Source organism: Hakea prostrata, chromosome 4 (genome assembly GCF_041222555.1).
Source record: "Hakea prostrata isolate BN-2017 chromosome 4, UWA_Hpros_2, whole genome shotgun sequence".
Classification (NCBI taxonomy): Eukaryota; Viridiplantae; Streptophyta; class Magnoliopsida; order Proteales; family Proteaceae; genus Hakea; species Hakea prostrata.
In genome coordinates this window covers 5,037,745-5,061,719 of record NC_142603.1, presented here as the reverse complement: position 1 = coordinate 5,061,719, position 23,975 = coordinate 5,037,745, and the positions used below count along the sequence as shown (strand labels likewise).

The 23,975-nt window shown below is 35.1% G+C and overlaps 2 protein-coding genes across 3 annotated transcripts; one reads left to right on the top strand and one right to left on the bottom strand.

Moving 5' to 3' along the window:
- Nucleotides 1-3,563: 3,563 nt before the first annotated feature.
- LOC149017291 (thioredoxin reductase 1, mitochondrial-like) lies at nucleotides 3,564-7,260 on the bottom strand. 2 transcript variants are annotated; one of them, XM_089154155.1, is made up of 3 exons: nucleotides 7,186-7,244; nucleotides 6,154-7,124; nucleotides 3,564-3,957 (listed from the first exon to the last, which is right to left on the bottom strand). In XM_089154155.1, exons 1-3 carry the CDS (start codon nucleotides 7,242-7,244, stop codon nucleotides 3,887-3,889), a joined length of 1,101 nt encoding a protein of 366 aa, XP_089010281.1. In that variant the 3' UTR covers nucleotides 3,564-3,886. The 2 variants fall into 2 exon arrangements, with proteins under 2 accessions (XP_089010281.1, XP_089010280.1); XM_089154154.1 differs by having other exon boundaries at nucleotides 3,566-3,957; nucleotides 6,154-7,260.
- A 9,302-nt stretch (nucleotides 7,261-16,562) lies between these two features.
- Nucleotides 16,563-23,589, top strand: PP7 (serine/threonine phosphatase 7). The gene is made up of 5 exons (XM_089151621.1): nucleotides 16,563-17,350; nucleotides 17,914-18,408; nucleotides 20,648-20,794; nucleotides 22,013-22,120; nucleotides 22,949-23,589. The coding sequence occupies exons 1-5, from the start codon at nucleotides 16,832-16,834 to the stop codon at nucleotides 23,015-23,017; spliced, it is 1,338 nt and encodes a 445-aa protein (XP_089007747.1). The 5' UTR covers nucleotides 16,563-16,831; the 3' UTR covers nucleotides 23,018-23,589.
- The last annotated feature ends 386 nt before the right edge of the window (nucleotides 23,590-23,975 follow it).

Here is a 23,975-nt window from a genome sequence, read left to right as displayed (position 1 = left end):
TCGCCAACCTGCAACTTACAAGTGGGCTGACCAAACAATTACACATAAGTAGAAAAAAGAAAGTCCCTTGTCAGCTACCAGAAAGGAAATAGATAAACTACTCTTGTCGAAGCATTAAATCACCATCTGGTTCGTTTCCTGTAATAGAGAAATGGAATTTAGGCTGTAAAGTACTATATTTCACCTACCTTAAATGTTAAAGAAAAGCAAAAATAATACCTACTTCTGCAGGAGCTAAGGACAAGACGACGTGTTGGGAATTTGGAACTTTGAAACTTGGAAAAGATATATTAGTGCCTTCTCTTTCCCTGGAACTTTGGGCTGGTCTTCCTTCCTTTGATTGTCTTTGACACTATTCAAGTGAATCTCTGTATCCCAGAAGCTTTGTCTTTGACACTATTCAAGTGAATCTCTGTATCCCAGAAGCTTCTTTTCTCAGCCTTCTTTCTTCCATTAGGGAAAGCAAATTTCAGTTTTGTCAAGATGGCCTTGTTTCTTGGCTGGTAGATTAAAGAGAAACCACAAACAATTAATTTACCAAAGTACTCATACAGTGCTAACATAGAAACCTTTTGCAAGCAACCGAACAAAGATGAAGTTGCCCTAATTGGTTAAAGAGCTGAGAGAGAGAGTTATTTGCCCTCAACATCATAAGAGATGTGGTTGCACCATTATGTTGTTTGTTTCTAGAATTTGATGCTTAAATGAAAAAGGCCGCAAGTGTGACATGCAGTGGCATCAGATAACTATCTCAAAGCTAATATTGTTTCTGCTGATTTGCAGATTCAATGAACTGAATATCCAGGAGTTAACTGAGATTAATCAAAGAAATAAACATTTTGAGAGCCATAGCTGCTTAACATCATTGCTTTCCTCAATTTATAATCGATAACCAGGTGCTTAGACGATTAAAGAAATGGGTTAGCAGAAACATTGTTTCAGGAGATCGATGTTGTATGACAATCAAGGTTCTAATACTTTTTAAAACCTAATTATGTTTCCTGTTGAAAGGCATTTTGAGAGAGAACCAGAAACAAACTCAGTATACGAGGACAACGAGTAGATATCAATCATTTCCAATTTTAGTTGCTAGATTTCTTACTCACAAGCTTTATGGTTTTAAGGTGATTTCTTCGGAGGAAAAGATTTTTTTCATTTCCTTGCCTAGTGTTCTTAGGGGAAAAAGAAAGTTTAATTATATTACTCCATTCTGTAGCTAAGCGGAGGTGGGTCTTTTTCACTGGAAATAATTTGACACAAAATAATGATATTATCCTTATATTGTTACAATAGATGTTGACAAGTCAACGTGATCATGCATGGATGCAAGGAGAAAAAAGCTTGTAAGTTATTAATAAAAAAAAAACCGCCATTTGAGTATTTTATAAAGAAGTGAGCTAGCTAGTTATCTTAAAATAAAATAATGCCTGACATATAATACTAACCACCACTCACAGATTAAACAAAATCTTATTTAATATATTCATATCAAATTCAAAGTTGGACCTTAGAAAACGGGAAGTCATAATCCTCATCAAAGCCAAATTAGCTAGATTTAAAATTGCTCAGACACATTAGCTAATTGTTATGATACATATGCATACAAAATCTGACTTCGTATCTTACTTTCTTCCTTATGACTTCTAAATCCTTATGTAATCAGTAAGGAAACTATTTTCGTTTCACCTTTTCTACTTATTTTTTAATATTTTATTATTATTATTTTTTTATGGTTCTTTATTGATTCAATAGGAACAAAGTGATATCAAATCTTAAATTAAGGAATTGATGTTGGGAAAAATTGATAAATGATAACAGTTTAGCTAAACCATCTATGTTAGAAGAAGAAGGTTATTGGAGATTACATGATTTGTAGCCTTAAAGAATTCATCTTTGTTAAAGGCATAATCAATTTCCTTGTATTAATAATTTAACTTTATTAGAACTCCAAATTAAGTCTGAGTAATGAGGAACCTAGTCTTTGTATAAATATATTGCGTGCATGTCTCTAAGTCAATTATTATCATAAAGAGGTTCTTCTCACAAATCTCAAAATTTTTTATGAATCTTTTAAGTAAATAAATGAAAAAGAGAGATTTTACAAGTACTATTTCAAGTGTACAGGTTTTTAATCAAATACTTAGAGTTGATAATATGAAGGATCTCTTTGAACCAAATAATAATAATAATCTGAAAGATGATGTTTGATGATAAATAAATTAATAAATAAAATATGAATGAAGTAGAAATGTGTAAGAAAAATTCAATAGGACAATCATATTACTAGGAAGGAAATGAAATGGATTTGAAGACTAGGTTATCAAAGCTTATCAAAGCTTCATTCAACAACTCAGCTGCAAAAAAAGAAATGGATTTGAAGACTTTCCCTATCTATTTATATTTTTCAAGTCCAAAAAGTCTGTTGATATATTTATTTTATTCTTTTTTTTTTTTTTGGTGGTGGGGGGAGAGGTTCTCTAATTTGGTGGTGGATTTTTTGATTAGTTGAGCTACTAAAAAATTTGATCGTATATCAACTCGCTCGTGGCTTTTGTCTATTTACAAAACAGTGATGACAACACTTTTCAGAGTAATAAATATTTTTCTAAAAGAAATATATATTTACTTTCTTTTGCGCATAACTAAATTGTGGATGATGATAGAATAGGTTAAAGGATCAATACAATTGACTTATAATTGTAATACTAACTCGGATAGTGATAAAAGTTAATTAAATATTTTAGTTATCATTGTCATCAATGATAAATTTATTTAAAAATTTGACTAATACTAAAATATACTAAGCCATTTTCTATAGAAGAATGTATATATTCACAATATTATTGCATCCACTCTATTTAAATTTAGAATATTGAATATGAGTTCTTGTTTTTGTTAAAATATTGATAAAACATAGAAGAACAACTAAAAATATTATATAGTAATTTCAAGGTTCGAAAAATCACTTTGTGTCGCCGTGTCGGTGGTGGTATGTCGGGTGATATTTGACGACACGGCGGTATGTCGGGTGATATTTGACATCAACACCTAGTTGCGAGGGGTATTTGGAGACCCAGTTGCGAAGGGTATTTGGAGTCATTTTTTATTAAATTGTGCTGTCTAACATAACTTTGAAGCCAATAAACACACTAGGAGCATTATTTTAACTTAAAACATCACATAAATTAATGTTCCTAATTGACATGCTTGGCTGCATGCGGACAAAATTAAAAGTCTGAAAAACTTGCGGATTTATATGAAATTTTGGTTGAGTTGGAGGCCATAAGGCCATAGGACAGAAAGCCCAACTCCATTACTAGGTTTCACGTCCCTTATCTATAGACCATATTCCTGTTCTCTATATAAATGAATCAAAACCTTTACCAAAAAAATAATAAATGGATGAAGAAACCAAGTTCCTCCCCTAACGAGAACTTACTGCCAATACCAAAAGTAGGATTCCCTCGGCCCCTCCCTCTGCATCTTTTACTGCCAGCACCAGAAGGAAGATTCCCTCTGCATATTCTAAGGAAGTGGAAGGACATCTGCTTGTGATAGTACCCAAAAATTCGTCTACTCTTGAGTTAGCCTAACGCAGGAAGCCCTATGTAATAGTGTCAAAGGACTTTCAACCTTTCCACCAATAACTACTTTTCATTTTTGATGAATTCCTTCCAGTGATTTATTCAAGCTGTTTCAAGAACTCTTCTACATGTGCTTACTCAATCACTAAATAAAACCTAGCAGAGGTTATTTTTTATTTTGATATAACAGCAATGAATACAGGTGAGAATGCAAACAATTTAATTGAAGGGATCCTTCTACAAGTAAGAGGTTATTTTTTCAGATGAAGCTGGTTTACTGGTGCCATGCCGTCCACGGATAGTCAATCGCTCTTGCCCTCCTGAGAACCAATTTCTTGCAGGTAGTGCTCAGCGTCCAATGCAGCCATACAACCTGTACAAAATGAAAAAGATTAAGAAGCCAATACATCGCAAGATAGAAGCAAATGAAATCCACTACAGCAAACGCAGATTTGAATGGAGAATACGTTATAAGAAGTAACCTGATGCATACATGTCACTAGGAATCAAGGTGGGGATCTGAAATCAAAATCCCAATCTTAGAGCTCCAATGCAGCATGTTAAATGTATGGGTAAGCAACAAAGAAGAGCTCATGAGTTAACTCTCCTTGGGTCCCAACTGTTCCAGGATAAAAAAAATACATGGATAGGACAGTCTAAGCCTTCAACAATGTTGCAACCTTAGCAAACAATACCCTCAACTTGCAGAAAAATGTTTTCTTCAAGAGCAGCATGGGAGTATTGGAGAAATATTCAGAATGATACATTTCCTAACATCATTCAACAAGGATTTTTTTTTCTCTCGTCACAAGGTCCAAAAGATACAACCAGATCAGATATCCCAGTGTACATTATGCAATATACCTGCATAAAATAATCCCCAAATATTATACCATCATAAAAGTATCCCGGTGCACTAGGCTCCTGCTACTGCAAAGGCTTCGGATTGCAGCCTCACCCCAACTTTCAGGAGACGCTGTTTCCATGTTTTACAACTGGAACTTAACCATTACAGTGAAGCTCATCTGCTAAAAGTTATACTATCATCTGGAATTCTGTGTTGAAAATGCAGATGACATGGAATCATGAGAAATACAGCCTTAGTGCCTTCTATTTTAAGATTTCCCAATATGTTAGGAAATAGAAGGGAAAAATTATGAGTAAGACTAACTCTACTTGGCAGATACAATTCCTGCAACAAGCTCTACCAAAGCTTCACCAGTAATTTAAACCTTGAACCAGAATTGTCCAATTGTTAATCTTACAAACTTCTCATACCTTGGAATGGGGTCACCTCAAATCATAAGTGAAATGCAGAAGCCAGTCACAAAAAAATTTACCCGCTTCAAAGACGTCATGACAATGTCAATAAGCTCCCTAGTTGTTTTACCAATTTGAACATGTGTTTCTGAGGGCAAAGAAAGTAGCTTAAAAAAGCAGATGAATTGCCTGGTTTATATGAGGAGTTGAAAGGGATTCAAGAGGAACCAAAAAGTAGATGCAGCAGTGGCTCAGAGCTAGAGTAAGAGAGACCAATCACTGGAGCGAATAATGACCTCTTTCCTCTCTGACTCTTTTTCGATGAATAAATTGACTCTTGTTAGCACTTGAACAAGCCACCTACAACTAATTTCATGAGGATGAACTAGTTCTCTGTTAGGCCTTTTATAAATTATAAAAATATAAAGAAACAACAACTTAGTGAAAAAGCGTTGATAAACAGTGTTTGAACAGTGACACCTATCACCGACTGCTTGTAAAAGGGAGTAAAGAAAACACTATAAATACTCTTCTTAGGTAGTAAATGTGTTTAACCATTCTTTTTGAATGCTTAATAGCTTGGCGATCACCATCTCCAACCCCACACCCCCAAACCGAAGGGAAAAAAAGGTATTCACCATTTCAAGAAAACTCAATTGCCCAATGGAATGAAAAGACAATGTGTTTTAATCAACGGATATATTTGATAGTTATGTTATTTTTATTTATTTGGGAGGGTTAACATTTTAGATTATCATTAGCTTCACTTCACCTTGGTGGGTCTTTTCCTTTCTCCCTTTTCTCTTATCAATTGCAAACCAGGAACATCAAGTTCATCATGCAGAGCAACAACTCATCAAGAATTACATATTGGAGGGAGAGACGAGCGCACAAAACATAGTTCTGAAGGTAACCATTAAGGAAGTTGGGGCTCTCGGACATCCAATGGACCTGGTAATCATTAACTCTCTGATATTTATTCAAATCACTTTACTCGTACGAAAGATATCATATGTACGAAGTATATAAGAAAATGATCAGTTGTAAATTGGATGTCAAAACCAAATTCCAATATACCAAAAAAGATCGGGTGTTTATTTGAAACAACGGAACAGCCTAAAATGCAAAACATAGAAATTGCAAACCAAGCAAATTAAACCAACTCAGTAAGAAGGCAAGCAAACAAGCTATGAAGTAATGAATTCCATCAAACACAACATGCATTACAATTTCCATAAAAAATGAACTCAAGAAAAAACCGAAAGACTACAAATGGAGAAAAACATTGTCAAGAAATGGAAACACTAACCTGAGCCAGCTGCAGTAATCGCTTGACGATACTTCTTGTCCTGCACATCACCAGCCGCGAAAACACCTCTAACACTCGTATGTGTTGTTCCCGGCTTCGTGACAACGTAACCATCAGAATCGACTTCAAGTTGCCCACCCAAGAACTTCGTTGCCGGCTCGTGCCCGATGGCGAAGAACAAACCAGAAACCGGCAAATCCGATACTTGCCCGGTGACCACATTCTTGACCTTTAAACCTCCCAAAACCCCTTTAACTCCATCTCCATAGGCTTCGACGACCTCCGAGTTCCACAACACCTCGATCTTAGGATTGGACAATGCACGACTCTGCATTATCTTGGAAGCCCTAAATGCATCCCTTCGATGGATTATAAAAACCCTAGACCCAAATTTGGTCAAGAAATTGGCCTCTTCCATGGCGGAATCACCTCCTCCGATCACAGCCAACGGCTTGTTCCTGAAAATCGGGGCTGCACCATCGCAAACCGCACAAGCAGAGATACCTCGATTCCAAAACCCACCTTCATGCACTTCCCCAGACCCAGGGAATTTCAAACGCTTGGCCACTGCACCAGTTGCGACAATAACAGCATCGGCAATAACGGATTTGGAATCGGTGAAGAGCTTGAAAGGGTTAGTGGAGAAATCGACCTTAGTTATGGTCTCAGTAAAGATTTGGGTGCCGAAGCGACAGGATTGGCTGCGACATCGATCCATGAGTTCCATACCCATCATACCATCGGGAAAACCAGGGAAGTTCTCGACGTCTGTAGTGGTGGTGAGTTGGCCACCCGGAGCAATACCATTGGCCATCCAACCTTCAAAAAGAATGGGTTTGAGCTCAGCACGGGCGGCATAGATTGCGGCGGTGTGCGCAGCAGGGCCGCTGCCGATGATGCAAAGACGGGTTTTTAGGGTTTTCAGTTCGTCCATGGCGGAATTTGAGACTCTGGAAGGTGAAGAAGAGCGAGCAGATGTGGAAGAAGGAAGAAGCAGAAGCAGAAGCAGAAGCAATACCTGCGGAGCTTCTCAGGCAGGCAGAGAATTTGGAGAAGGAGCGCTTAGCGTAGGCGCCCCAGCGTCCGCACATAACTCTGACTCGGTCGTTTGACTCGTTTCCCCCTCCGTGGCTCGATTGTGATCTCTTTTATTTTGGCAAGGGTGTTTTTGGTATTTTCTTTGATTTTGGGCGCCAAAATGCTTTAGCGGTAGAGACGCACGGGTCAGAACTCAGAAGTAGCAACCCGACCGGTAATCAGAATTCAAAAGTCAAAACGACCTTTTGGTGGGAAAGTCTAAACGTGTTTTCACACATACCAAACGTGTTTTCACATTATCCTTTGCTTGCTTTTGACTGGTGAAGTTATATTTTTAAGAAAGCATCTACTTTTATTTCTTTACATAATGCATCGTTTGTTTGTTAGGTAAAAATCATGGGAGAAAATAGCATGAGACCCACTCGATAAGAAAGAAAATATTTTGTAGAGAAAATTATAATTTTGAAAGATTCAAACTTGTTACCCTTACGTATAAGACCACGGGCCGTGCTTCAGTGCTGCACATTTAATGCGCAGCACGGTGAAGCGCACGGTCGAGATTTCAACCTCGACCGTGCGCTGCACATTTTGCGCATTAAATGCACAGCATGCAAGTCACACTAATAAGACCACTACCAGTGTACTACAAACATATTTAGGCATTAGAAATCTAACTTACTAGAAATTTAAATGCCTCCACATTTGTCTTTGTAAATTTAAATGGCATTGTCTATATGAATTACTTGCCTTGGTTGAAGTAGCATAGTATAAACTCCCAAGAGGTAACGTAAGGATTTGATTCATCTTTTCACTTTATGACTTAAACCCATGAGGTACTCTTAGGTTAAAACAAAAGGCTACATAAACCTACCATGTTAGTGGTTTTTTTTGTTGGAAGATCAAGGTATCTAGCTTGACACAACGCCCCCCCATAGAGTAGATTTAGGATACCAAAACCATCTTTTTGTAGCCAAGACTCCAACAAGTCTCAAGTCATCAAAAGTGATTCCATTCTCTGGGTCTTGGGTCTTCTAAATTTCTTTTAGGTAACATAGAAGATCCACAAATGAAAGCCTTGAAAGAAAAAAAAAAAGGAGGGAAGCTCTTCTGCTTCTCCATGACCCCATGGAAGTTCTTCTGTTTTTCCATTGGCTACCCACACAGAAGATTAAGGTATTGAATCCACCCGTTTGGCTTATACTGTTGATCTTAATCCATAGAATTTGGGTTTTTCTATATAGTTGAGAAATTTATAGTTACAACCAAATTTGTCAAAATCATCAAACCCAAAAATCAAAACCCCTGTTCAGATGAAGATTCTGAGATGAAAAAATTATGTTATCTTCCTCTTGAAAACACCCCAAATTTAACAACTTCAGAGTCACAAAAATTGTCTCAAACCCAGTTGTATGATTACCAATCCAAAAAACATCTCGACAAGCTCAAAAAGACGGAACTTAGGTTTTCAGAAAAGACGGTGAGTTAAATGAGAGAGAAAGAATAAATATTATGATTCAAGGATTAGAAATGATTTGTTGTTAGATTAGAAAATAATAAACTTGTCATTGATCCAAGGATGAACTGCAGCAAACACGAACATGTTAGAACCATAGCTAATAAAAATCCTCAAAAAACATGTTATTTAGTACTACAATTCCAATCCTAAGATTGCACGAGAAGGTAAGAACCCACCCATAATGCATCAATATGACATGCAATTTTGTAGCTCTCAATCATAAATCATGTCAATCAATTTTTAAAACAAAAGGAAAAAAGAAGAAGACGAAGAAGAAGAAGAAAGAAAGAAAAGAAAAAAGAAGCACTAGAGTGATTAAATCGTTTTTTCTTTATTTTGCCCAGACAGACCCCATTTATTTTGTTCTTTCTCATTTCTAACCTCTTTCTAACTGCCTCATTGACTAGTTTGAGCTAATGCTGGCTTTATATTAGACAAAACATCATACACTTTAACATTCTTTTGGAGTGGTTAATTAATTTATTGACTAAACAGACCAATGTTGGGTTTGGATTTGACACAAGCCAAAATCCTAATTTATCACTCTTCTAGAGTAATCTAATAATAAAGTGTACAACCCTACCATAACTTTTATAGCTTTTGTTCTTTCTTCCAATCATAAATAAGATAGAAAAACTATTTTAATCATGTTTCATGCTATAAATCTCAAGTTCAATAGAATATGGGCTCAAATTATGTTGAGTTTTTTTTTTCCGTGTCAAATAATTATAATACCAAAGGTAAAGAGTAACATATACATCAGTGTTTTCTACAAGGTGAAATTCTTAGTCACCAAAATAAAAAGTAACTTTATATACAATGATTTGTTGCTATGACTTCTATGGAAGAAAAAAAATTTGATGCTATGACTTTGACCCTTGGAAAAATGACTTTAAACTTTGCTATGATTATCTAGATTTACTCACATTTGAAATACTTAAAAATGATATTCTCTCTCTTCCCCCTTTAAATTACTGATATAAATTTCACTTTGATGGTCTAAACCTATCTTGAGCCCAAATTACATTTGGGTTCAAAATTTTAGTCTTCGCATAAGTTTTTTGGGTTGGATTAATGTTAGGTATGATCAATATCGAATGTTTGACTAGGGCCAAACTGATTTATAATCTTATGGGTAATTTTTGGTAAAAATAGGGAAGTACTATGAAATTATGCTTCTTCTTTTTCTTTTTGTGTCATTCTTTTATTAGGGTTAAGTGTCTAACTTGGCCCGACTATGATATTCAGGATCGAGATTAAGGTAAAGGTTCTAAAAAACTGACTCAATTAATTTGACACTATTGCAAATCTGCCTTACTTAAATAGTATTAAAGGCTTGATTTTCATGGATTAGGTAAGATAGGTAGATTAAAAGGAAAAAGGAGGAAAAGACCAGATAAGTAGAACCAGCTTCTTCTTTTTTGTTGTCCCTCTGAGAATGGCAAGAACAGTTTAACGTTGATTAATTATGTGTGTGACCAACTCAACTTGGTTAGGTAAACCTGTGACCTGTGACAAAAAATTGCTCGTTGATCACAAGATTCCATGAAGATCAGGTGATCTTTTCATTGTAATCTTCACAATATTTTATTTTATTCACTCTAAGGCCTTGTTTGTTTGATTAAACATGAACAGCAACGACATAAAGTCATTATGATATGTAAATAAATGATCAAAATGTGTTATTGCCACTTGCCAAGAAGAAAGTTAAGAACCTAACCACAAAGTCTTCCACAGATCTTCACAATTAAATGATCTTTATGATCAAAACGCGGTTTGGTTTTGATAAAACACGGGTTTGAACAATTCAATTCTTCCATTCCAGATTTCACACGGCAACATAGAATATTCTTCCAAATAATTTCTTTTGATCTCAACTAAACATTTCTCACTATTCACAAATTTGTACAGATTTGATGAAAAAACTAAGAGATTAACACAACCTCAAGCTCTGCAAAACAAAATCAAAGTAGGGTAAAGGCTAACTTACAGAGAGAATTAGTTTCTCTCTTTCGAAACAAACCAAACTATGTATGATAGCTAATTATATGTAAACATGTTTTCTAGTTCTCCCACCTTCGAATTACAACTGGGTTATCATCTACTGAAGCAGATGACCTCTTGATGAACTCCAAGCAATCAGCAATGGCTTCTGAATAGAAAGAATTTGAGCGCATGTAAGTTCTCAAACTACAATCACTAAGAGTAAGGCTTTGTTCCTCCATGGGTTCCATTCTCCCTTTGCTTGTGCAACTTCTGCAACTTCTGACACCCTTCTTTAAGGAATTCATGGCTTGCCCATATGAACACTTCAACCTGTTTAAGAGCTTGACGAAGCAGAGGAACCTCACACGAAGCCGACACACAGAGAACCTTCTAGGGGTCGTCAGCCTGAAACCTCTCCTACGTTTCCATCTCTTCTCAGTCCTGTTATAGCTATGTTGTGATGACTGAACCATTTTGCTTCTGCTCAACATATCTAAGAGAACCAAATCTGTTTCTCTGGTGGGCTATTTATATAAGTTAACTGAGATGAACAGATTCAAGGATTAAATTAATATGTTCCAGAAAATATGACGAGAGAAGAGAACAAAGGAGGAGCAATTAGTTCAACAATGTTGACCCGTATCTTGTCTCTGGATCTGGGAAGAAAATTCTGTAGCAGCTCAGTTGATCATGACAATTGGACGGTTTTGATTTAAAAAAATTTCCATGTTTCTTAAAGGTAAGAGAAGAAGTTTGAAAGTTTCAAAGAGAATTTTGTGCCTGACTAAGGTGATGAGGTTGTCCACCTTCTTTTTTTTTTTTTTTTTTTTTCATTATGGCTGTATAACTACAAATGATGTGCCCATAAAAAAATAATAAAACATTTAAAAAAAATAAATTTATTCACTCTAATCATGTAGTTCATGTAGTTCGTGGTGAACAGCCGTTAGAGAGACAATCCAAACTCCTTAAATCTCCATTAGGGTAATTATGTGAAGTGTCGTTATCGGAGTGGGTAGGGTTTTAAGGGTATAGCCATTTAAATGGTATAAATCCATCTTTGCTAGCGTAGGATGTGTATCTGTTATGGGATTGGATGTGTTTTTTTATTTTATTTTATTTATTTATTTATTTTTATTTTTTTTAATGAATGAATGAGACGACTTGACCCACCTAATTAAGAGGTCTCTATAATGTTAAATGGTTGACTAATATGTAATTAAATTCTTAAACTCTTAATTACATGGTACCCACACTCCATTGTTGAATCAATATATATGTAGAGTTGGGGCCTCCCACTTAAATACATGTTGAAATTAAGGGCATCAGTTGTGAGAATAGTGCAATTCTTTCTAGTGGTGGAGATAGAGCATCTACATTCACCCATGAAAGTGAAAGTTAAATATGATAGCATGCATGTATTTTTATATGGAAAGAGTTTTTGTGAGCAAATAGCATAGCATAATCTACAATGAAATACCAAAACAAAAATGAAATACCATTTATTAAAAGGTAATAAAGTTATTTCATGGGAGAAAGACTGAGACAACTAGAGTCTGTGAAATCAATGTTCTCGTATTTGAAATTAAAGATATTCGAAGATGCTAGCAGTCCGTGAGGAGCTATTACATTGTCTTCATGACTTATATTTTGAGACTGACTGTAAGGACGTGGCTAATATATTTATGTGATGAAATCTCCTACCCGATTGATTGTAAGGTTGTTGGATGTATTATGAAAGTAAATAATATTTTGAACTGTATAATATAATGCAGTGAATTAAATGAACACAATAAAATGTTTAAAATTGTGAGGTTTATTAAAAATGATAATCACGTGAGACGTTTTATGAGTACATCATCTCTTTTTTATTGTTTCTTAGTAATTGTAAACTACTACACTATGCATGATATTTATTGAAAATTTTTTATAGACACTCCAAGATAATTGACGAAAACCATAATACCCCAAAACTATGTCAGATTGGCAATGACTTCATTTTTTTTGTCAGAAACATTGATTAATTAAAATAAATGACGAATATACCTTAGTTGTATTGTTTTAGATCTTATAATATAAAATGAAGTGTTAAAGATAAATCAATAAAATGAAATTAAGGATTCAATCTTTTTGGGGGCAACATTGTAAAGTAACAATAATGGTAATGTATGAATTATGAGATTATCTAAGGATGACTTAACAAAATTTGCTAATCGGAGTGTACCATTGTGAAAATTCAAGAGACATCTTTGGTTGTCTTTGTCAAGTTGATATCTTTTTTGGGTGTCCATAATTTTGCGAAATGTTTGAGGTGTCTTTTAAATTTTTTTTGTTTATTTCTAAGAAATAGATTATGCATGATTGAGGATAATAAATAATCATACAAAAATCACGTTAATAATCAAAATATTTGCGGCTATTGTATTTAGTTATTCTATGCATTTAATTATAATTCAACACAATGATTTTAAATTTATCTTTTTTGAAGAATATGATTGACATATTGGAGGAAATTGAAATACTACAAACCTATAAGAAAAAAATATCAGGTAAATTTTATTTTTAATGTCATAACAATATGAATTAAGTTATACTATTTACTTTTTATTAGTTGAATGATTTTTCAAATTCTTCAATTACGAAATGTAACTATTTCACTATATATATTAGGTGCTTCTAGCCTGTTCTTTTTATTATGAATTATAACTTTGAAGTTTAACTAAAATAGAAGAAAATATCAGGTAAATTTATTTTTAATGTCATAACAAATATGGATTAAGTTATACTATTTACTTTTTATTAGTTGAATGATTTTTCAAATTCTCAATTACGAATGTAACTATTTCACTATATATATTAGGTGCTTCTAGCCTGTTCTTTTTATTATGAATTATAACTTAGAAGTTTAACTAAAATAGAAGAAAAAAAATTATAATTTTGAATATTATTATATAAATTAGTTGGATAAAATTACAAATTTATAATTGTGGAGTAAAATTATATTGAAATTGTTGTGGCATAAAGTTATTTGATAAAAAAAAACTTTCAAAATTATTAATTAATGTCTATAACATCATACATTATATTCTTAATGATGTTGTTTAACCTAAATAACAATAAAATTCTTATTTCATTCATATCATTTTAATGCTTAGATGTTCATTTGAATATAATTTTATGTTTGTTTGTTTTTTTATACTACATTTAAAAAAATTATCCAATTGTACTGTATTTCACTATTCTAGTAATAAAAGTATATATCTTACAAAACATCAAGATTTGTATCTCAATTTATATTCTATTATTATTTTAAAAAATACAAATAATAAATAAAACATCAAATTCATTTAGCAGAGTAACAACTCATCAAGAATTACATATTGGAGGGGGGAGAAGAGCGCACAAAACATAGTTCTAAACGTAACCATTAAGGAAGTTGGGGCTCTCGGACTTCCAATGGACCTGGTAATCATTAACTCTTTGATATTTATTCAAATCACTTTCCTCGTCCGAAAGATATCATATGGACGAAGTATATAAGAAAAAGATCGGTGTTTATTTGAAGCAACGGAACAGCCTAGCTAAAATGCAAATACATAAATGGCAAACCAAACAAATTAAACCAACTCAGTAGGAAGGCAAGCAGACAATCTATGAAGTAATGAAACCCATCAAATACATACCATGCATTACAATTTCCTTCAGACATGAACTCAATAAAAAACCTAACGACTACAAATGGAGAATAGTATGATATGATATGATATGATAGAATTTGATTTTTATGGTATAATATTAGATATTGGATGGATTGATAAAAAAATGATAGTGAAATTTAATCAAAATTTTTTTTTTTTTTTGTTACAATTGGGCTTTATTAAGCCGGGAAATGGGAATATTAATGTGCCTCAATGAGAGTCGAACGACGATCTTTTCAGCCAAAAGTGTTGGTTTCAACCACTAAGAACAGCTCTGCGTTGGTTAATCAAAAGTTATTTATTAAGGATTAAATCGCATTGGATTTAAAATAACAATATTTATGAGTTATTTGTATAATATTAAATATGAATAAAATTTTATTTATTAAGGATTTATTTATATAAGAGAATGAAATCAATGGGAAGAAATTCTTAAATGAAAAATTATAAAGGATCCCAACAATTTGTAAGGGAAAAAAAACTTAATGGATCAAATATGACATTTGAATAAAAATAAAGAATACAATAGTAAAAGAAAAGATTTGCGATGAAAGATGAGTTAATAATTTAATATGCCTAAGTAAGAGTCGAACCCATGACCGAGAATCTCCAGTAAGAGGTACTGGTTTCACCACTAGAGGGAAAATCGTTATCCGCAAGGATCCAACTTATGACTTCTCTACTGAAAAATATGAATCTTACCATTCTACTAACATTACTTTAACTAAAAATTACCAATTTTCTTTTTTGGACACCATTTCCAGCATGCTCTCATTAGTCATTTAGTCGAAATTAATGAAATGCTACATGACATTTTAATATAAAAAAATCTTATAATAATCCAGTAAAGTCATTATTGATTTTTTATTTTTTATTTATTATTATTATTATTATTTTCTTTTATAAGGTAAAGAAGTCATTATTGACTTGAAGAAAGTTAAAAGAGTGCCTAGTTGGTGCACCAAATTAGCAGCCGATGTAGACTTTTGGTGGCAAAGCTTTAGCAACCATTTGGTTTTAGACTGCTAAAGGGATTGCCGCGTCCACTTGAAATGAGGTTGGGCCGGAAAATTGGACCGGAGCTTGAGTTACTCCATTCAAAACTATGATCTATCAAACATATACGAAAAAAACCCAAACCACCATTCTCGCCAACAAAAGGACAAACAGGGGAAAATGGAACTGATTAATTTTGATTTTTGGATTGACTGTCAATGACATGTTTGAGACTGGATTCTCTTAGGCTCTATTTGGTTATCTGAATCCAAATATTGCAAATTCTTAGATTATTGAATTGGAGATTTTTACCTATTTAGTTATAAAATATTATTGGATTCATGAAATCTAGATATTTTATTTTTATGCCTAAAAACGTGAATTAAGTCGTTATTGGGGATTGGATGAAATCCTTGAATTCTACCATAATTATCAAATTGATAAAATTTACGAATTCAAATTGGTATTTCAATGGAACTGTATGAATTTCGATAGATTTGAGGCAAGCCAAACAATTAATTTTTTGAACGATGAATCCGTAGATTTGAAATTGCATTTCATTTCAAATCTTTGTATTCGTGTAACCTAACACACCCTTAATCATTGAGTTCAGACTTCAGATCATTTTCGTACCATATTTCACTCTTCTACATCACACATTTATGAGAGATTTTACCTGAGTACTCACAAATTGGATAGGGGTGAATTCCACCTCTTAAATGTGCTATAAAAAATATTTGATAAGAGCATGATCCTCTACTCATGAAGATGGAAGATCCCAACTTAACTCACGGAGGATGATTTCAAGTATGACGAGCATCTAGTATGGAAAGGGTCCGAATTTTTTAAGTAGAGGTCTGTGTTCTCTATACACTTCTTCACCACATATTAGATGATAAAAATATGTGAAAGGGAAAACATACCTTTATCGGTCAGGATTCAAACAGAAGGATCCCGATTCCCCAAGAAAAGCACCATTAATGGAGTCATTAATTCGCATTCACTCTCAAGAAATTAAATCAACCAGTCATTATAGGCTTGAAGAAGGGCATTATAGAAATTTCACGAACTCAGTGTCTGGCGTAGTGCGCAAACCCGCCTGACAGAAACTTTCTTCGATAATAATAGATACGTATTATCTTTAAAAAATCAAAAAAAAAAAAAAATCCGTCTTTTTTCCAGAAACTTGGAAAGACGAAACAAATGCGAAGTTTCTCTGTTAGCAGATCGGACATGTACTTGAGCTTTGCATCACAAATCCCACCTGTATGCTTTACAGGAGAAGAGAATGTCGCTTCGACTCAGTTTGTTTCTATATTCTTCTATTGGATCTTGGAAGTCGGAAATACCTAAAACACTTCCGCTTTGTTAAATCCTTTTTTCGAGTTTGCGAGAGATCTTCTTCTAAATACTTCTACAGTAACAGTTAGGGATCTTTCCAACTATGCTATCCCAGTCAGAATCTCCTACTTCAACAACGACCACCACGAGTTCTTCTCCTAATACGAAGCTTGCTTCGGATGAGAACTCTTCCGTCGAAGACATTGCTACGACTGTTGAAGACCCTAATTCTCCACCATCTCAAATCCCTATCTCATGGCCTACAGATGGGAAGGTAACTCTAGATTGGATCCTCGACCTTATGTCCATCTTCGACTGGTCTTCTAGGAGCGTTGCGCCTTCGGATTTCCCCTCTGTCTTACCCGTCTCGGTTTTCGATTCTTTGGTTCTTTCGGCTTCTAAGATTCTACACAAGGAACCTAATTGCGTCAGAATTGATGTGGAAGGAGAGGATTCCACTGTCGTAGTCGTCGGTGACGTTCACGGGCAGTTGCATGACGTGATATTCCTTTTGCGTAACGCTGGGTTTCCATCTGAGAATCGCTTCTTCGTGTTTAATGGTGATTATGTTGATAGAGGAGCTTGGGGTCTTGAGACATTCCTGCTGTTGTTGGCTTGGAAGGTAGGATTTTTCTTCCTCTCCTCACCTTTTATTCTTATTTACTGCATATTTTTTTGGGAGAAAGTTAAAACGAGGATAAACTTCTGCTTCTAGAGGACGAGGTTCTGCTTTTGACTGTTGGCCTATAGGGTTTTATATTTTTGCTTATTTGACTCGAAATTATGTGACAAAATTGAGCTTGCTGCGCCTAAAAAATTCTGCTGCTTCCCATCTACCCCTTTACAACAAGAGAAAATAGACCTGACGAATGGCACCCAAAGATTAATTTTTTGTCCCTCATTACCAGAGGGGAAGTACTGAAGAGAGGAATCCATAACGTAGGCCCCCTCGTTTTAGTATCACTTCAGTAGAGCTGGTTGGAGAGCTGAACTTCAGCTTCCCCTAATCTTTACATTCCTTTCGATAGTTCACAATTGCTTAAACATTATCCTAATAAGTAGAAAGGGAAAGGGGGTTCACTTTGATTCCAGTGCTCTTGACACTAAATCTATAGTTTCTTACATTATTTATCTTTTAGTCGTTTCTTTATATTTTATTTCTGAATAATCTGTCTGAATTTACAGATCCTCTTACCGCATAGAGTATTTCTTCTCCGTGGGAATCATGAATCCAAATATTGCACATCTGTCTATGGTTTTGAGCAAGAGGTGATGGCAAAATATGGAGACCAAGGGAAACATGTCTACCGAAAGTGTTTAGGATGCTTTGAGGGGCTCCCGTTGTCCTCCATTATAGCTGGGCAAGTTTATACCAGTCACGGAGGGCTTTTTCGCAGCATGGAAGCTACTCCATCAAAGAGGACCAAGGGGAAGAAGGGCCGCAAAGTGGTCCTAAAGCCAGACACAACTTCTCTCTCACTTGGTTCGTTGGACGAATTGTTGAAAGCAAGGAGATCAGTTCTTGATCCTCCTTGGGAAGGTTTGAACTTGATACCTGGTGACGTGTTGTGGTCAGATCCATCAATGAGCCCAGGTCTCTCTCCAAATAAAGAGAGAGGCATTGGTCTACTCTGGGGTCCTGACTGCACTGAAGAGTTCCTAAAGAAGTATCAGTTAAAGGTAAGGTTCAAACCAAGGTTTCAAATGAAGTTCTATATAATTTGCAATATGTTGCTCATAATTGACTGCTTGAATGGTAACCATTTTTATCAGTGAAGGTTTAAGTTTATATTTTATACACATGGTTGTAAACAGTTGATAGACGGTTGAAATAAAGTTCATCAAGCTGGAATGGATTTTCTATGTAGATAAGAGACAGTTAGACAACTAAAGAAAGAAAGAAAAAGGAAGAAGAAAGAACGGAGAGATATAGATCCTATTTAGTATTACATTGCTATTTGGTACAAGTCATACTTGGAATGATCATAACTATCACAGTTTTTTTGGAGTAGTGAAAGAATGATTAAACTTGAAAACAATACTGCATGAAAATTTTATCAACACTTGGACACTGCTAAAAGTATGACTAAAATATCAGTGACTGATGAATTTACCAGTATTTCAGCCTTTCCTCCCCCAATCACAATGGATTCAGAAAATGCCAGGGTTGATTTAGTTTTTGTAGATGAAGAAACTTTTGTTGGCAACAAAAGCAAGGTGGGTGAATCTAACATGAAGATGTCATTCCTAAAGAAAAGTGGGGGAATAAGTGACATGTTTCAAGATCTCACCCCTTCCAAAAACCAAGATCTCGACCGAGTTAGCAAAATCCTAGTCGAGATATGGTCTTTTTTTTTTTTGGGCCAACTCGATGGCTCATCTCTAGGTTTTAGGGTCCAGGTTGGGCTCAAACTTGGTAGTTAGTCAATTTGGGCCTTTTGAACACATTGTTGGCCTTGGATTTGTGAGAAAACAACTCTAAGTATGAGTTCTAAGTTCACCCTAAATGTGAAACTGAAATGCTATAGGATTGGGAAATGCAAGGTTATACAACATGTAATATAGAACCTTTAAGACATAAATGAAAAGCAAGTGTATCAAATAACTTAAATATCATCAAAATTCCATCTATATGAATATCACAATCTTGATTCTCGATAATAAAATAATAGAATTATATCACCATCAGAAGTTCTATATAAGTCATAACTCTTAAATTCATAAAACAAGCATAAAATGATTGATCTTCCTTTAGTGTTGTAGAGGTGCTAAGAGTAGTTGCAAGTAAAAATCCAGTTGAAATCCGTTAAAAATCTGATGAAAATTGAGAGTTCCAACGAGATATGGAGAGAATTGGCAAGATCTTAAGCAAGATGTGGGAATCTTGCTCTTCTTAAAAAAGCAAGATATCTTATGAGATCTTGGCAAGATCTTGCAAGATCTCATACCAAGCTTTACAAATCTTACACTTGCAGCATCAGTTTATAAAATAATACCCTTTCTTCTTTAGGAAATTATAAATTGGAAATTCTTGATAAAATTTTGGAATGATTAGTTTGAATTTAGATTCATGTTGAACCATGCTGCATTTGAGGCAAATTGATTAATCAATTTTAAACACTGTAATATTACAAGACTGGTACGAGTACTTCTAACATTTTAGCTTTGAGAAGGAATCTGTATCAAATAGGCTTCAATCTTGTCTCCTAAATTGGAAGAAATTTGATAGGATAAAAACACTGATTTCATGAGAAATGAGTTCATATCAAGCCTGTGAAAAGAGGTACTATCATTCCATGCATTGCTTAGTTACAATTTCAGCCTTTTAGAATTTGGTTATTGATATGCAAATTCGTGCTCCCAGCCCATGAGCATGTGTGCACATGGACAGATAGGTATACAAAGAGATGTTGGCTACAGTAGCAAGAAGCCATATGTCCTCTGCTTTAAGGGGAAGGATTTCAGAGTCACCCACACCAACTCCCAGGATCTAGAAGTAGATGCAGCAACCAGGTGGAACCCACCTGCTTATCAAACGAGCTGAACCTAAACCCAATTTGTTTATGGTCTGGCAATTTTGATTAGGCCGTTTTAAGTTGTGTACTTTATTTGCTTTCTTTTTGGCAATGGAGTTTGGAATTGGCTGTGGTGGTTAGCATATTAAAAAAATATGCTATTAATTTATCAGTATTCCAGTTGAATACTGTATCATCACATCATATAATTTGGCAGCTTAGGTGGGCAAGGATAAAAGTTGCCACCCCTAATTGGAATCGTGCTTGTTATTTCAACCTTCTTTGTAACTCAGTTTATGTGGAAAATTGTCATTTTATTCCTTCCTCTATCTTGTTTAAAGATTTCTGATTTATTTATCAGTTTGTAGTGCTAATTGTAAAGATGCTTGTTTCTGGAATTACAGTTGATTATTAGATCACATGAAGGACCTGATGCAAGGGAAAAACGACCTGGTCTTTCAGGAATGCAGGAGGGATACACAATTGACCATACAGTGGAGTCTGGGATGCTAATTACACTTTTCAGTGCTCCTGATTACCCTCAGTTTCAGGTTTTTTCTTTTTTCTTTTTCTGCATCTTGTTCTGTTTCACTTCTCATTGCTTAACAAGTTTGCTTTCTCTTTGGATTATCTTTTCTATTACAAATGAAGTACGCACCATACTCTCGCATAAGGGAAACTAAGGCTTGTTTTCAAAGTGCATCACTAGTTTCAGCAATTGCTACCCACAAATTTGGGCCAATAACTGGATACGTAAACAAGAACAGGCACCAATTCTACATGATATGAATAAGGTTACCTTGATATGAGATGCTTGCATTTAAAAATATTAACTAACGGGATATTATGTTAGTCTCCTTTTTTATTTTTGAACTCCCATCACAAAAATCCCATCGATGCCTCATGAAGCAAAAGATTTGGCATGAAATTTAAGTATGGTTTAATGCATACTGAAGGTGAAATTATGTTTCTTGAGGTTTTAGCAATACTATCCCATCTGCCCCTACTTTTCAAAAGAAAAAAGGAGGAAAGATAACACATCTATAAGATGTGCATTCTAACCAGCTTTTTTATATTTTTCATTTGTCCCATAAAGGCATGGTTAGCAGGGAAAATGGCATTACCCAGTTCTCCTCCCACCTATGCATTTCCTGGGAGTGGTGAGTTTGAAGTCAGTCCTAACCTTAGTTGTTTTTGTGCATTGTGGCCACTCAGAAGACTCACATCCAGGAACCCTTGGCAGCTGAACTGACGCAGTTAAAAATTGTCCTGTTGGGTCAGTTGGGCATTAGAAGGCTTAATTTTGGCCCATGGTTGGGTTCTACAGAGTCTAGGCTTCTTTTATTTAGGTTTATTGGTATAATGAACCTAATTTAAAAGCCCAAAAGTGGGCGGTGATTTCAGCACGCAGGATTAGTAGTTAATTGGGTGCTTATTTGGAATAGGATACCTAGTTGATAGATAGAGTCTCATTTTGGATTTATTTACTTAATTGAATCTTTTGGAAGGCCTAGGAATCCTTTAACCTTTAATATGTTGTTTGAAAGCAAAATGTCTGCTGGGTTGCCTGGTTGCCTCTTTGATTTCAGGGCCATAAGAATTATGGGTCATGCTTGCTTGGGAATGCCTGGGTTTTTATCGTAAGAGAAATTTTAGTCCTGAAACAGAACTTGTGCACATAAATTTGGTACAAACTAACAAAATCATCTGAGTGGTTGTCATAAGATCAAGGAAATATTCATCTGAACATGAGTTTGTCTGTTATGTAGGCAACAGAGCAGAGGTATAACAATAAAGGAGCGTACATTGTGTTGGAGCCCCCCAAATTTGATTCCCCTGTTTTCCATACTTTTGCAGCTACTGTACCAAGGCCAAAGGTACAAGTTTTACTCATTTATCAAGTTTTTTTTTCTTTCTCTTTTAAGTTTCGTATTTATGTTGCTGTTCATCCCTTCAAGTAGGCTTCTTTTTTCTTTTTTTTGGGGGGGGATAGAAAATCAATTGAACAAAGGAGCTATTACAAGCATTGGCTTCATGATGGCATAACTGAGTCAGCCAAGGATTGGTGTTATGCCACACAATCGGTAGCTCAACCAAGAGGGCCACCTTAGCCAAGGCATCTGCAACTGCATTGCATGCCCTTGGAAGTAGGCAAAATTGAATTACTGTGATCAACGTGGCCCATTTAAGAAATCTAGACTCAAAAAAAAGGTGCTACCTGATCATCATCTGAGGATGTTAAAAATGTTGAAAATTTTATTCTAGGTGGTGGAGGGAGATTTAGTTGACAATTTGGCAGTGTGAAGCACATTTTTATTTTTTTCAGTTTTCTTAGGCTGGGAATGGTTGGGTATCTGGGAGATTTGATGATAGGCTATAGTTGCACAAACTGAACTGCCATGTCGAATAGTTGGACAACTAAATTTCAGTTTTCCCAAGGATGATACAGAGTTATACTCTCGAACTCACTCAAAACATTTCAATTTATTTTCTGTTTACTTGTGTTCTTAAACTACCTCACTACTGAAAGCATAAAGATCAGCCGACTCACTGACAATATTGCCACTACCTGGGAACTAATTAGCTTGATCAGAAATGGCAATTTCTTGGCTACTTCTTTTGCACTATGATCTACTTTACTGGTTTATCTCAAACTATAAAGATGCTGTTTCACTTTGGTTAATTTTAATGCCACGCTGGTGCAGGTGAATGCCTACTATAATTATGAAGATGTGATTGATTCGGATGAAGAGCTGGATTTGGCATCAATGTGATTGCACCTCATCATGTTCATTAAAAATGAAAATATTCTGTTATAATGTATGTTAAATTTATTTATATCCCTAAATCCTTACATGTTCAGTGATTCTTCCAAAGAATTTTCTTTTGACCCTCCCCCATCTTTTCAAACTTTCCTCATATTTAAGATGAAGAAGCATGGTGAGTTATTCTGGAGAACATGCTCTGTAAATTCTTGCTTGGAAAAATGAATTTCATTTCTTACAAGAAGCTTTATTAAGACAGTAACGCCATGTTGATCAAAGCCTTTGCTTCTGCCATAACCTATGGGCGTTACAGGTCTTTCAGAATTTCTTGAGCCCCTGTTTTCTTTCTATGTTATTTTACTTCTGTTATTACAAGTTCAACATTGTTGTAGATAAATGAGAATGACGGTATGGTCAAACTTCACTCCATAGTTGAAGGATTATCACAATCTCTTATGCATATGATGATCGGAGGGAATTCTTATTGAGGAACACGTAATTGCCAGTACCATAAACGGGAACCGGTTTTCAGCTGGGCCTGGTGAAGAAGGTTGAGACCAAAAGTTCTTCATAAACCTTAAGGCGGGGTGGTTTGTTGGAAAAGAAGGTGAGAGCTTGCATTTGTCTCCCCTAATTCTCTGATGTATCAGAAGAAAAGATGACAATTAATCACCTCATGGCGTCTGATAATTCAATCTTTTTTTTTTTTTTTTGGGTTGCCAACCCCGATTTCCAAGGCTTTGCCCTGATTAATCCGGTGTTCGACCAAAGTAGCACAGCGTGGTGGGTGAGTCTCCCAACTGGGATTTTTTGCATCCACAAGATTTCGATACTTTGTTTAAGCAGACCAAGCTACTTACCATTTAGACCAACTCCCATTGGTTCAATCTTTTCTATGACAAGACAAGCACAAACCAAAAACCACACAAACAAAAACACCCCACTGGAGAAATAAGTGTAATAAAGA

Coding starts and splice junctions, on each gene's coding strand:
- LOC149017291 (XM_089154155.1), bottom strand. CDS start 7,244: ATGTGCGGACGCTGGGGCGCCTACGCTAAGCGCTCCTTCTCCAAATTC. Junction 7,125..7,185: donor TCCAAATTCTCTGCCTGCCT/GAGAAGCTCCGC, acceptor TTCCACATCTGC/TCGCTCTTCTTCACCTTCCA. Junction 3,958..6,153: donor GATTACTGCAGCTGGCTCAG/GTTAGTGTTTCC, acceptor CATTTTGTACAG/GTTGTATGGCTGCATTGGAC.
- PP7 (XM_089151621.1), top strand. CDS start 16,832: ATGCTATCCCAGTCAGAATCTCCTACTTCAACAACGACCACCACGAGT. Junction 18,409..20,647: donor TAAAGAAGTATCAGTTAAAG/GTAAGGTTCAAA, acceptor CTGGAATTACAG/TTGATTATTAGATCACATGA. Junction 22,121..22,948: donor CTACTGTACCAAGGCCAAAG/GTACAAGTTTTA, acceptor ACGCTGGTGCAG/GTGAATGCCTACTATAATTA.